Source organism: Melanotaenia boesemani, chromosome 8 (genome assembly GCF_017639745.1).
Source record: "Melanotaenia boesemani isolate fMelBoe1 chromosome 8, fMelBoe1.pri, whole genome shotgun sequence".
Taxonomy (NCBI): domain Eukaryota; kingdom Metazoa; phylum Chordata; class Actinopteri; order Atheriniformes; family Melanotaeniidae; genus Melanotaenia; species Melanotaenia boesemani.
In genome coordinates this window covers 17,972,468-17,987,180 of record NC_055689.1, presented here as the reverse complement: position 1 = coordinate 17,987,180, position 14,713 = coordinate 17,972,468, and the positions used below count along the sequence as shown (strand labels likewise).

At 36.7% G+C, this 14,713-nt stretch overlaps 1 protein-coding gene across 1 annotated transcript; it reads right to left on the bottom strand.

The window, feature by feature from the left end:
- Window positions 1–571: 571 nt before the first annotated feature.
- On the bottom strand, window positions 572–7,095 carry tfa (transferrin-a). Its single transcript, XM_041992004.1, has 17 exons — window positions 6,964–7,095; window positions 6,719–6,867; window positions 6,106–6,208; window positions 5,807–5,998; window positions 5,066–5,195; window positions 4,815–4,870; window positions 4,179–4,342; window positions 3,850–4,003; window positions 3,587–3,750; window positions 3,396–3,492; window positions 3,272–3,289; window positions 2,773–2,937; window positions 2,088–2,238; window positions 1,729–1,796; window positions 1,442–1,623; window positions 1,050–1,242; window positions 572–906 (listed from the first exon to the last, which is right to left on the bottom strand). The coding sequence occupies exons 1-17, from the start codon at window positions 7,001–7,003 to the stop codon at window positions 863–865; spliced, it is 2,070 nt and encodes a 689-aa protein (XP_041847938.1). The 5' UTR covers window positions 7,004–7,095; the 3' UTR covers window positions 572–862.
- Window positions 7,096–14,713: the final 7,618 nt, after the last annotated feature.

Genomic DNA, 14,713 nt, shown 5'->3' with positions numbered 1-14,713 from the left:
TACATTATCAGTTTTTGACCTTCCCACTGTAATATGGTTGCATAATATTTATTGTATCCATGCAATTTCAGATTGCAAGTGTTTTACATTTTCTTTTGAAATTGCTATTGATCTTTTCTTTACAATCTGTGTCTGTTCTGATTGATGATTTTTTTCTGTTTGTTTACTGATCTTGTATGTATGAAAACAATAAAAAATAAAATATAAAAAAAGAAATTGATATTGATCAAACACTGTTTCTATGAAAGTTTGTAAATTATTAATCCATTCATAGAATTAAACATAGTACAAATACAACAAACCAGGTTTGGATTTTCCTTAAAAACTTGTAATTATTTTTAATTTTATGCTTGCAACAAAGTTAATTTAAAATACATAATGAAATAGTTTGTAAATTATTGCCCTTGGTATTGCTGCTTTTTACATAGTATTCTCAATTCTTTTTGAAAGTGGAGCTGTAATTTTGTCTTTTTATCCACTCTTTTTTTAGTTTAGATACTTTAGAGAGGAGACAACAGATATTTATTCTTTTAATCAGTGTGAAAACAGAAACCATGTTGGCCACATGAAAGAGCATTAAAAGGCTTTATTTGTGAAAAGTCAGGCACGTTTTAACAAAACATAGTTGATCCAGAAAGAAAGGAATTGTAACATTTTGTTAAAGCTGCATTAAAATTACCACATGCAGACTTGAATGGTCTTGTGACTGTTGATTTAAGGGTTGCAATCTCTACTGATCATACCGACCTACAAAAAGATCACTTATAACTAAACAGTGCAGTTTGGGTGTCAAATGTAGGAAGTGTGAGTGAGTGAACGAATCACTGAGATCTGTTGAAACACTGCATGGTCCACACCACCTTTAGGCTTGCTGACAGGAATGGAAAGTGCAAGATTTCTCCAGATCTGGTTTTGGGGGATAAAAAAATAAATTATTTCTAAATGGAGAGCAGAATGTGATGCTTTACATGGATACTACAAATGTAACATTTTTATCATTAACACATTTCTATCTTGTTATTATTGATGTGGCTGTCAGTAGCACAAACCTGAGGCAGTGTCACTGCACTCTCTGAGTCCGGTAATGGCAGATACATATTCTGGTCCCAAAAACTGCTCAAAAGATTTTCCAGGTGGAACCTCTTGGAGACACTTGGTGGAGTCCTTAAAGAGGAGGTTCTTTCCATTATCTGACTGGAACAGCTTGAATGAGGAATCACTGCCACTGGGTCCGAACATGGTCTGGGCAAAAGAACAAAATTTATATTTCAAAAAGAGCTATTTCAGTGTTGCTATGATATTTGGAAAGAAACCACCAACTAGGCAACAGAGGAGCTCTACACGGCCATAACTAATAAATTCTTTGCCAATCAAAAATGTAATTTCTATCCTGTCCATATAAATATTGTAGAACTCTGTGACCTAGAAGCTTATTACTGACCTGTTGAACCTGGAGGATGCGGACCACTTCGCTGCGGCTCTCTGGACGGGTCACCACTGCGTGTGCTGGCACAATAGCCAAGTTACATTCAGCGTAGTCACTGACTGGTGCTGGATCCTTGCCAGGACAGAGCAGCTGGTAGTCATCAGAATTCACACCACGAGCCCATTCAGGACCCTTACCTTTGACAAGTAGAGGTGAGACACATTTAAGAGGAATGACATAGTTTCTTGGGAGACAACACAGCAGAAACATGATATAAAACTAAATCAAGGTCCACCTCTTACCACCACTATTTTCTCCAACAATTGTGTGTTTGATGAAGGCAACGTCACCACCATCCTCAACCAGACATCTGAAATAATGACAAACATATTTTCCAAAATGATCCAGCTTTCATGTGGATGTAGTTGTGAGGCAGTTTTGCAAAAAGGAAGCAAGACCAAACACCTGATTAGCACACCTATGATTATTTCTAAACCTCACCTAACACAGTATATTGAATCTCTTTTGCTTCAGCCTTACATGTAACACTGTAAAAACAGTCATTTTTAATGTTACATTTAAAGGAGGCTATCAAAGCAACCACATTTGAATGAATGAAATACAGCACAGGGATCAAGTTTTATGCTACTTCTTGTCATACCTAAATGCTCCAGCATAGCCATAATATTGCTCATCGGCATTGGGTTTGCACTTGGCCTCATCTCCCACAGATTTGCCACTGCCTTTACACCGAGTGCAGAATGGTGAGGCAAGGTCTGCTCCAGGGGCACAGCCACTGCTGAAGTACTTGGCTGTAGGGAAGAAGAGACAGAGAAAGACAACTCAGGCTGACATTAAAAATGATCATGTTTAGACTTGTCTACACTGAGAAGACATGAATGGTGCCTGGTTAGGTTTATGCAACAAGGGTGAACTAAAAATTAGATTTTGGTAATCTAGTTTATCCAACATTTAGATTGTGAACTACTTTTTTTTTCATTTTCACAGGACAAACATAAATGTGAGTGTTATCAGTAACTGATTTCAGATGCTTTAGCAGGCCTTTCATCAAGTTGTCTTCAGTTGTTCTTTGTTTTGTTGGACTTTGTCTTCAGATTTGTCTTTAGTTAAGCCGAAAGCATGCTTGTTTCTGTTTATATCAGATGTTTTATGAATTGTTTAATTTTTTTCCACAAAGTCATGCTATTTGTCTGATATGTTTCATGTTTTACTTAGCTGTGAGACACTTGAAGATACTGTACACATAAAACATGTCTATAATACTCTAGAATTCTGCTAGGACAAAAAAAAAAGAAAAAAAAAAGGATTAAGAACCAGTCACTTACTGAAGTCACAGTCTTTAGTTTCATTATAGATCAGACCCATAGGGATGTTCCAGCCAGCAGTTCTGCCAATGCCTGTGTGGCACGACCTCTTTCCCTTTAGATTTGCCCAGGTCACTCCTGAACTCTTCTTTACCACAGCAACAGCATAGTAAGAGGAGGCTGTGCCTGAGAAAGGGAATTTAGAAGGAGACTGATCATGAGAAATATACACACATTTCAAAATGCTTCAAGATCACTTTCAAGTTGAAACTGCCTAATTTACCAAAGTCCACTCTATTTATCTTATAATTTGCATCAAATATCAAAAATGTTTTCTGGAAACTTACATCAAAATCATTTTTCAATAATGGATAAATGAAGTGTTATAAAATGGTCACTGAGGCTATTTTGTAGTTAAACCACACATCTCATTAGCCTCTTTTAAATGTTCTAGATGTGTAAAAAATGTCTTTGCATTTGTTTCCAAGACTAAAACTGAAAACATGGATGGGTTTAGTACCTGAAGAAGTGCACAGTTCTGTGGAGAGAAACAAAGATGCAAACATTACTCATGTATAAAAACATTATATTAATGACAGAACTGTACAGCATATGATGGTCTCTATGCTATGCAAACATCATACCTGATTCATACTGTTCAACCATGGCAGGAACTAGGCCACACTTCCCAGCAGTGTACACCTGTCCTCCATCTACTGCCATTGCATCTGCCTCTTTACGCTGCACAGATATAACAATGGATAATCAGTGACAAACTGAATGGGGCAGCTAGATAGAATTGGTAACAGATTCCCATTTGTCCACAAGATTTTACCATAATCTTTTTTAGGCACTCCTCAACTGTCAGAGCGTTTTGGCATTCGATGGAGGTGGTATCACCGCTCATGCTGTTGATGCTCCACGTGTCACACTTTGCGGTCTCAGCATGGCCTACAGCACACCATTTAATGGCTGAGGATGCAGGGTCTGGGGTCTGCTCTGAAGATGGACGTAAAGCATGAGTCAGGCTTACATCTGTCTAATAAATTTCTTTTTCTGCTCATCTTAGATTCATATATGTGTTTCTCTTGCACGTACCTTTCCTCAGGGAGCGGATGATACTCATGTATTCAGCACCAAGATACAGGAAGGAGTCTGTGTTTGGGGGCACCTGCACCAGTTTTTGGGTTGAATCCTTGAACATCAGGTTTTTGGCAGGAGCATAGGCCTCAGATGAGAAGAGCTCGAAGTTCTAAAAGGGCACAAAATGAGCCAAGTCATTATGAAAGCACAGAGCACAATATGAGGCAGCTGAAGTTCCTTCACTGTTTTTTTAGCTGTGATATTGTTCATGTTGTTTTTTTTGTTTGTTTTTTTTTTTTGTCCTTTCTGTTTTATCAGTCAGTGTAAATGATTGTTAATTTTACCTGAACTGAGGTGAGGCTTTTCCAGATCAAGTCAGCCAGCTGTGGGTCCTTGCGGGTGATAACAGCATGAGCTGGCACTTTGGCCAAGTGGCAGTTTCTATAGTTGTCAATAGGTGCTCTGGTGTTATCCTTGCACAGCAGCTCGTACTTGGACTTTTCAGAATCTGGAAGAGTGACACCATTAAGATGTAACTTGTATTTCTCTCTCTAAATACACTTCTCATCCATATTCCTGCCTCTAAAATTGTAATCAATCAAACTTATTACATTCATTAGATTTTATGAAGGGATTTGCTGCTGCGTTAAAAGCTGAACTTACCATTTTTGGATTAAATTTGTGAGAGACAAAAAAATAAAATAATAATAATAATAATAATAATAAATAAATAATATTTTTGTAACACATAAATAATTGGGTATTAATAGTTATATTACAATGTATACAGCCAACTGAATGTTAATACTATTCTCTCTGGCTCATATAAAGCACGTCAAAGAGCAGCAAAGTATAAACAATGTTCAGCAATGGTGATGACGATTGTGTCCAACATATAATGCTGCTTTGAATGAAACCACAAAAAAAGTTGATATGGATCATTACTTCATTAGATCCTAGAATCTATAAATGACACTGACCAGGTACAGTGAGATGCTTCACAAAAGCCACTTCTCCTTTATCCTCTGCCAGACACCTATTAGACAGAATAATCCAGACTTGCATCAATATTACAGGATTGTTTGTGTTTTTCTACAAAAGAACATCTAATTATGTAAAACTGGCACTGTGTTACAGACTAAATGGAGAATAACATAAGCTGTTCATGTAAAACTTGTTATAGAACAATAAAAGTCATAATGTGGAAGCATGGAAGAAAAGCTATACTGACTGAAAGGCTCCGGAGTAATCATAGTAAGGCTCCTTTTGTGACCTGGAGCAATCTCCTTTGCAAAGTTCACACAGCTTGGAGCCCCTGGTTGCTCCGGGGACACAGCTGGCCTGGAAGAAGCTGCTCACCGCTGTGAAACAAATAAATAAATAAATACATTTTAGAAATGCTGACTGTTTGTTAAAATCGGTGCTGTGCTGCAGTATTTCCTTCCTTAGATCAGATAACATAAAGAAAAGTTTCCAGTTTTGTTCTGTGGTGTGTGTGTGTGTGTGTGTTGTGTTGTGTTAAAGCAATTCAGGAAAAGTTTCCTCTGTGGGGGAGACTGTAACTCCCTTCCCTGTGGACTTTGGGCCTGTTGACTCTACATGCAATGAAATATAAAAATCATAATGTTGTCTTTAAAGTAAGGATGGATATGTTTTTGGCCTTGGAGTGGATAATTTTAATACAGTGAAACTGAAAATATTCATATCAGCCTAAAGCATATCATGTTAAGCTGGCTAGATACTTAAACTTTGGCTATTTCTTATAAACCACAGCTTGTTTTTTAACAGGTTAAAACTAGATGTGAAAAATAACTGTTGTTTTGTTATAGGTGTAGGAAACCAATAATCTCATTTAATGACTGGTAAAAAAAAAAAAAAAAAAAAGGCTACTGCTGAGTGTCCTCAGTAGTACTAAAAGCTCTGCCCTTGTCATTGGCTATCTTTTATCTGAGGACAGTGCAAAAACACTCACCTTCCTCCACAGGTTTGTCCTCAATGCCGGCCCACTGAATTATATCCATGGACACCAAAGTTCCAATGGGAATGTTCCAGCCTGCAGATTTTCCCAAACCAGTATGGCATGATTTCTTTCCCTTGAGGTCTTTGAGGCCAAATCCTGTTCCCTTCTTCACAACAGCAACAGCATAGTAGCAGGTTTCTGAAGCTGAATATATTAGGATGTAGGGGGGTAATGGTAAACATGGTGGTATATTGGTAAACATTCTTATGCTTATATCTTTAGCTAAGATTGCTGCTGACAAGTAAACATACAGGAGCCATAGTCCTCAGCAATGATGGGCTGCAGGTCATAGTTGGACAGTCCAGCTGTGTAAACGTCCCCTCCATCCACAGTTATAGCATCTGCTTCACCAGCCTGTAAGATAAAACAGTGTCTTCAATGCAATCTCTCTAAATGTAAAAATAAGTGTTTCTGAATTTTCTAAATGTATTGCTGGCTGGCTCATAGAACACAGTGATAGAAATAACTAGCCTAGAGACATATTATCTGCTCATTGGCTTTAGTATTTAAGAGTTTATGAGTAACAGATTGTAATTACTTGAAGGCTTTTCAAATGTACTTATATTTCTTCAAATATGACATAAAACAAAAAGTGCTGTTTGAAAATATTCAAGCATCCCAACAGTAGTAGAACAAGGCATGAAATATAAAAAATGCAATGTTTTTTTTTATTTATTTATTTTTACTTAAACAAATAAATACATCTATATTGGCCCAGTACACACTTTTCAATCTATTAGTCCTACATGGAGCACACGTATACAACTAGTAATAATTAAGTCACACACTGATGCCTCTCCAGGGCAGTTAGGTCAATATTAAGCATATTTCAGTGAATAACCCAAGTAACGTGAATTTTCTCACCTTAATTGCAACAATGCACTCCAGGGTGTTTTCTTTTCTCACACAGGAGAAGGTGGGAGCTGCGGCTGCAAGAGCAGAACATTTCTGAAGTTCTTGTTCCGACTTTACGCACCATCTCACCTTCTCAGCAGGGGCCGCGAACACAGCGGCTGCAAAGAAAAAGATATCGACATACCGGTTCAGACGCACTGATTATAATCATCAGTCAGTGGTTAAAATCACGCAAAATCAGAAAAAGTCTTTACCGAAGCACCCGAACAATGCCACAAGGAGGAGAGGCTTCATGTTGGGCAGTGGGAGTCTCCTGTCCGGCAGAGCAGAATGTCTGGGAGGTAGCTCTGGTTTTTATAGCATTCCCGATTGGACCGGGCCAAGAGATAAAATACCTCAGTTTGCTCAAGTTTCAAAATGCAGGGGGGCAAGCACGTGTGTACTTTAGTGTGCTGGTACACTGGAGCACACACACACACACAGAGAGAGAGAGAGAGATTACACAGCCTTGTCCAAAATTTCCACATAATGGAAATTCACAGTCATCAGAAACAGTTAAACCATTGTTTGTTGCTCCTTGCAACTATTCAGGCACAGAAAACTGTTCTCGACGGGCATTTCCACGCATTCTGAGTATCTTATATACTGTTTTTTCCTCAAAGTTTAAGTTGTTTTCCTGGTAACGATGTACGTGATGTATAACTGCATTGCGTTTCAGATTCACTGCCCCTCCAGATGCCCTTTGTGGACACATTGATTCATTGACTTGTTCATCACCAGTCTGTTTGTAAAGGACAACACAAGCAGCAAATCTTCTAAATGCAATAAATCCAATTTGTTCATAGCCTATAACACTGGCCACAGGTGGAAGACTTATTCTGAACTTTAATATGAAAAAAAAACACATTACACGTAAAATACCTATTTTAATAATCCTGCTTCAGCAAATGCATAATTAACAATCTAATTAACATTAGATTGTATATTTAATATGTGCTTGGGCAGTTTATATCCTAAGGAGCACAGCTTTGTTAAATATAACTGATACTTGAGTTCTAATTATACCATTTTTCAATGATTACTGTTTGTCAGTCAGGCCCAATTAATACAACATTTTTAAGTAATAACTCTGCGTCTTCAAAAAGGTTTCAGACTTTTCATGACAAAAAGGCAAAAATTACATTTAATATTATGCTTTTTTTTATTTAAAGCTGCATTTTGGCCCACAAGGCCTCATATTTACACAGTCAATATTACGTAACCCAGGAGCTTCAGGTTCATATTGATTTGTAAAACACCTAATTCTTTGTTCCTCTACCAAATATATCTGCCAAATTTTGCAATGTCCCTTCTTATTCTTTCACAATACATTTAATTTCTATCTGTGATGGTGCAACTTAGAAAGTTCTGAGACATGATTCTGGAAAAGTGGATGGGTACGATATCTACTTTGGTACAGCCATAATTTAATCAACCTTTCCCATCACAAAAGCAGAAAGATGGATTGTGTGGTATGAAATAAACAATATTTTATTTCTGGAATTCAGAGTCGAACCAAACCACAATAGTTAATAACTAGACAATAGTCTAATATTAATTTTGTTTTTTTAAGTCAGTATTGCTTGATATTTATGTCACTATCCTGCATCCAATGTTAAAGTTTGCATAAGTCTCTTTAAGTCATCACCTGCTTTTTTTTTTCTTTATCTCTCTGTTAGCAAGACCAAGCATAAAGTGCATGACTGAATGTGGAGGAGACATGGAAGCCATTAAATTTAGCTGTGTACCACTTTCATTATAGTTACAGAATAGAGTGGTGGCCTTGCTACCAGGTGCATGCTCAGAACGAGGGACTTAAAGTGAAGAATTGATGTGATCATCTTATTTCCTTACCTAGGCACATTAGTGTGTATGTATATTATATAAATTAAAGTGAATAGGACTGAATTAGGCTATGATGAAATGAACTGAGCTGAATTATAATATGGTGGAATTAGATCAGATTCAATGGGGCTGTGTTGAATTTGTTTAAAGTGCCTTGAGATTAATCTTGTAATTTGGCACTCTATTAATATTCTGAATTGAAATAAAATTTAATTGAGGGATTGTTATCTACTTTGGGCTCAGTTTGAATGCATTTATTTTTAATATGCTTTGCTATATTTAATTTGTAGCTGCTGAGTCTCATAGCAAAAGATCACCTTATTATAATTTTTGTGTGTAGGTGTTTTCTTTTTTAGATCATTTTGAATGAAACCTGACCACTGACTCTTGGAATGTTTCATTTAGCCAACGTGACTAAAAAGATCATTTTATTCTCCTTTTCTCCAGTCCATTATTTAGCGCTGATCAGCAGGATTGATACAGGAAGACTCCTGATCCAGTCTGCCGGTGACAGACAGAATTACGTCCCATTTCCAGGAAAAGCGACGTAAAATTAAGACATTTAAACTTTGACTATGAGCAAAATAACAATGAAAAAGCTGCTTCTTATTCCCAATGGACCTTAAACATATTAGCTTACTGAATAAAAAGGTTAACAGTCTTTTTTTATTTATTATTTACAGACTCTTACGTCTCGCGAGATCGTTGTTAACGTGGTTGCTATGGACGCTGCTACGTGCACGTCTATCAGTGGGCTGAGTTTAATTTCACGTTACCTTCGGCCAGCGGTATGAGAGTTATAAGCTTTGTCTATGTCTATTTTCATGTATATTACGAGAATACATAGGATATTTTTCCTTTTTTTACAGTTTGCAATGGCAGTTTGCATCTTCAGTATTAGTAGCTACTTCAATATTTTGCCCTGGTTTTTATGTCACAATGGTGACTTAAAATTACACCTTCAAGGATAATTGAAAAACCGCGTGCGTGTGCAGATCAAATCTTAAACGATTACTATAAAAACATGATCAATGTGGGGTTACACAGGTCTTTCTAAACGGCATCCGTCATTAAACCCTTCTATACTTTCATTTATTTAATCAAACCGGACTTAGTGCATTGCATTAAAACCCCAGTGATGCATTAATAAATTACTTATGCACAAGCAAATACTTAAAATCTTTTATATCCAGTTTAAAAACTATGTGCTATTAGCTTCTGTAAATAGGTTTTAGATTTCAATTTCATTAAATAAAACTTTGTCATTTAATTTTTTTCATGTTATTTTGCAACAGTTGTTGAAATGGTAGCCTATGCATATTTATATATTTGATAATCTGTGATGTAACCCTGACTGACCCATAGACTGTGCTGACCCTAAATCCAACATTTTTTTAAATATCCTATACTTTCCAAAAACTACAGGAAAAAAAAACCAAAACAAAACAAAAAGCTTAATTTTGTATAATAGGTCTTGCAAGTGCTCTCTAAAACTAAGCCTTTGAAGGTCTCTGTCAATGAAATGAGAAAAATAAAAACTTTGGCTTTCACTAAACCAAATACATCATTGGAAAGGTCTTCATCTGGAGAATAACATGTCAATATGAACACTTTTTAATCAAAGCAGACTTTGGAACCTCAACTTAGTGGTGAATTGATGCACACATACACAAAATTGTGTTATTGGAGAGCAAAACTTTCACAGTTTACCAAGAAATTCTAACATTTTCCTCATAATCTTCGTCAATTAAATGCATACTACCCATAGTTTGCAGTTGTAGTCAGGATGAACAAATACACAGGCTGAGCAGGCGTGCTGATCTCTGTGTTGCTGGAAATAAGCAGAAAAAGCATGAAATGTTGTGCATGACCTTTTGAATGATATTCTAATAACAGGTAATGAGAATACATTATGTCCCTGATGTGTGAATGTCATCGCATCTCCACTGTGAGTTTATCAGTCGCACATCAACTGTTCCTCAGGCTGGTGGTACAGGTCTGGTGCAGCCTCACCTCTTTCCAGAAGTGAAAGGGGACAAACATTTCAAATCCAGGGTGTGTGGAGTCCTTCATAATGCAGTGATCCTTTTTCCTGCACCTGTTGGAGTTGGAGATCCACATAAGCATGTTGGTCATGTACAGTCCCTCATTATATGAGGTGACTGTGTCCCTCTGGTATGTATCCTCTTGATGTCTATTTTTTTTTTTTTTTTTATTGTTTTGTTTTGTTTATGTTAAAAAGAGTTCCTTTTGCACCATGCCTCCAGTTTCTTAGGCAATAATGTATGCAGATACATAAATCTGAAAAACGAGTTAAATTCAACATGTCTACAGTGGGGAGGTTTCATTTTTGAGTGCTGTGAAATCTGACAGATTGAGGCCTTTCTGTCAGAAGTTGTAGATACAGCTGTACATGAATTGTGATTTCATGCTTCTGACTTCCAGCAGTTTCAGCATTTCTGTTTCCCTCCAGGCAGGAAACAATTTGAAAACAGTGAATAAAGTGTCACCTTCACAATGCTCACTTTGTCTAACTGCTCAAGCCTCCAAACTGTCTTAAAAATCCGAGAAGGAAAGCATCAAATTAATCCATTTTCAAGCTGAATTATAAAATTTTAACAAATCGTTGCATAATATTTCAAGCTGACAATGTCAAAATCTTGACTTGGAAATGTTACCAGTTACTAAAGCTTTCAACATCGGTCAGTATTGACAACTTCTGTCTGCAGATGCACACGGTTGTGCGAGTGTTTGCTTTGGATACCAATCACTGCACAGTGGCCTTTCATCCGATTCTATCTAGCAAACACAAAGGGCTTCTGTTCACCTTTGACACAGACAGCTCAAAGCGGCCTTAATTCTTCACCTAGGCCCTCATCTCTCCCAAATCCTCCTTTACTCTGTTTAAATCCAAAGAAGAGAGCAAAAACAACTTAACCCTAACATGAAACCATTTCTTCTTTTAGTAGAAACTTATTTGAGGAAATTTCTTATCATAAGTCCTTGCTCAAATAAAGTTCTTATCTGTGTTGTGAGTCTGCATTGCCTCTTCACAGATGGCTTTGCCTTTGTCAATCAGTGACACTTTACTCAGCAGTGTAATGACACCTCCTGATACCAAAGCTGGTATTCCATGACATTACTGTCCTCTACTTAATGGACAGTTTGACATTTAAAACACACAAGATGTATACACACTACAATAAGAAATGGTTAATATTATTCTCCTGTAATGCTTTTTCATGAGCTTGAGGCACCAGACAAAGACTAAAGCAGATGAAGCAGTTTTAGAAAGTCACACTACTTGCCAGTATGCCATGTTAGTATCTTAGATTTGAACATTTGAACAATTAACAATGACTGAGATTTTGAAGTAATCTTTGTACCCTGATAATGCTGCTTTACAGGACTCCTGTGATTGACAAGTCTGAAAGTGAGTAATGTTCTTTCTGACTGGGATGAATGAAAGAAGATAAGCTCATCATCCATGATTACACTTGCAAAAAAAAAATAAATAAATAAATAAAAAAGCAGAAATGAAGAATAACCAAGCACTCTACATTAGCCAGTCTTCAGTCTCTGCAAATACTTTTTAAGGCTTGCTTCCCTCAAAAAAAAAAAAAAAAACCTACAACCTTGACATGTGCTGTTAGTGAAATACTGTATGCAACGCTAGTAAATGCACTACTATAAGAGGAAAGAATTTTCTAGAGTAGAGTTAAATTGTTACACACAGTAACACTCAGTCACAAATGATTCATCCTGATACCCACACATGATGACAATACTCCTCATCAAGCCCAGAAAAACACTTTAGCCTTTTCAATGAGTAATGATGCAGTTTAGTGACAGCAACAGTGAGTTTTTACGTGTGTAGGTTGGAATTAAAGAGGAGGGTGAGATGTTAAGAGCCAAAGCTGAACAACAATCCTTTCACCAGTTGAGCTGCTCTTATTATTATCGGTGCAAACATTGTTTCTGTTATGACTTGGTTGCAGCAAAGTGGACAGAATTTGTTTCATAGCCACAAATATTTAAGCTAAAAACCTAACTAAACCTAAACATATTTTACTCGTTTGTGTGATGATTAAAATCATCAGCCATTTCTCTACACCTGAGACTCTTTTAAGCTACATTTATGGAGAGGTATTATTGTGATTTAGTGTTTTAAAATTGTAAAGCACAAAATCCCAAGGCATAAATTCAAAGTCAAAATTGAGGCTTGTATGTCTCGATTCCAGTCCCTGGTATAGTTCAAGCTCAGAAGGCAAGGTTACATCTTCAGCTTTGAACATAAGATGTATATTCTTACAACTTAAATCTGCATTAACATAAAGTAGCCTTCTTGACATAATTAGTTTTTCTTCTCAAACTTCAGCAAGCTCTGGCAGTGACTAAAAAGACTACAGACAAGACTGACAAGTTACCTATAACATGTAAAGTGAATCTCACGTAAAATGAATTATGTGCTCCTTTAAACTCAGATCCAAGATGGCTTACTGATTACACATTAACGTCTATTGATTCTTTCTGAGAACAGGCTGAAACTCGGACAGCTGACTGGGGGCAACAGCCTGTTACGTAACAGCAACCCCTCAAACAAACCAGGTCTGAGGGCTGCTGTCCCGGTTACCTAATTAAAATTTCAGCACTGATTAATAAATTTAGCTTTGCCGTAAAATTAATATGGGTCATCGCTGCTGGCCAGAATCCACTCAAGATCTTACACAAACCCCCACATACACACACACACACACACACACACAAATCTTTAGGCTTTCAAGATCAACAAACCTACAAAGTAAATAACATATTAAGTAGTGTGCCAATTTTCAGATCACATTTTGACTTTTGATCATAAAAACTCAATTTACAATCAAGATACTATCAGTCACAAAACAACTGTTGTTAAAACATCTGGGCATGTTAGTACTTTTTTTATGTGGCTAATATGTTTAGTTGTTTCTTTAATCCAGCAGCACATTTTCTTGTTATCCTCTTTTGTCCGTTACACAAGGAGCAGATGGTGGAGGAATGCATGTCGCAAAATGTAAAATCCACACAGCAACGTTTGTACAGCTGCAGGCTGGGGGAGAACGGCCTTTGCAAATCAATACAAAGCTCATCTGAGTGATCATCTTTATCAAACCAAATGATGAACCAGTTTCATCTGGATAGGAGGAATCTCTTTCACAATGACAAAGCCTCCATCCATAGGCTGCAAAGAGTCTCTGAATGTTTTCATCAGTATGTGAATCAAAAGGAAAGCAACTTGCGAAAACACGTCTTCCAACCAGAAATTAAACTGGACTTCTGTGGGATTTGTATTAAGTGCGTATTACAACATGTCAACCTCTTTGAAGGAGCAACCTTTTATCCCGAATTGTGCAACCAGAATAAAAAAAAAAAGAAAAAAAAAAAAAGGGAAAACTTTGTGCACAATTATCCACGCCTCAAAATCAATACTTTGGATAATGAGTTATTTGCAGGGGTGCTGGTCCACTCCTGAAGCCCAGACTGGCTAGTATTTTTAAAGAAGAAGCTTATGTATGCATATGACTTTATAAATCGGAAAAAAATGGATACATGCACACATTTCTGTGCTTGTTACATAAAAAAATCTCATAAGGAGGTAAAAGCAACTTCTCCAGAGACGCCTTTAACAGATTCAAAGATCCATGTAATAGTTTTGCCCCCCCCCCAAAAAGAAAAATATAATAAATAGACACTGACCTACAGTAATTTTAACTTGATAAAACACACAGAAAGCTTTTTTGAATACTTAAAACCTACATTTTTATGATGGTTAATGGTCTTCATATTCATTGATATTTAAGGCACGTTACCACCCCCAGCTGTCCACATGAAGTACTGTGACAAACTGAAAATATAGATATCTGTAAATCTCAGACAGGTCTGAGGGCCAAAACCATTTTGTGATTTGACATGCAGTCAAGTGCAGAGATGTAACACCACTAAATAATAATAATAAATAGTAGTTAAATAAATGGCGTTGGCAAATCTGGTCAATATTATTATCAATATTCATCAAAAAGAAGACAATAAATGTCTACTTAGCTGGGACAAATGTTTAAATACTATACATTTCAACATTTCCTA

What these genes read in the sequence shown, in the direction of transcription:
- tfa (XM_041992004.1), bottom strand. Translation starts at nt 7,003, where the DNA reads ATGAAGCCTCTCCTCCTTGTGGCATTGTTCGGGTGCTTCG. An exon ending in GAAGCATCTCACTGTACCTG is followed by an intron (nt 4,343 to 4,814) that starts GTCAGTGTCATT and finishes TCACTCTTCCAG; the next exon opens with ATTCTGAAAAGTCCAAGTAC. An exon ending in GCATCCTCCAGGTTCAACAG is followed by an intron (nt 1,243 to 1,441) that starts GTCAGTAATAAG and finishes TCTTTTGCCCAG; the next exon opens with ACCATGTTCGGACCCAGTGG.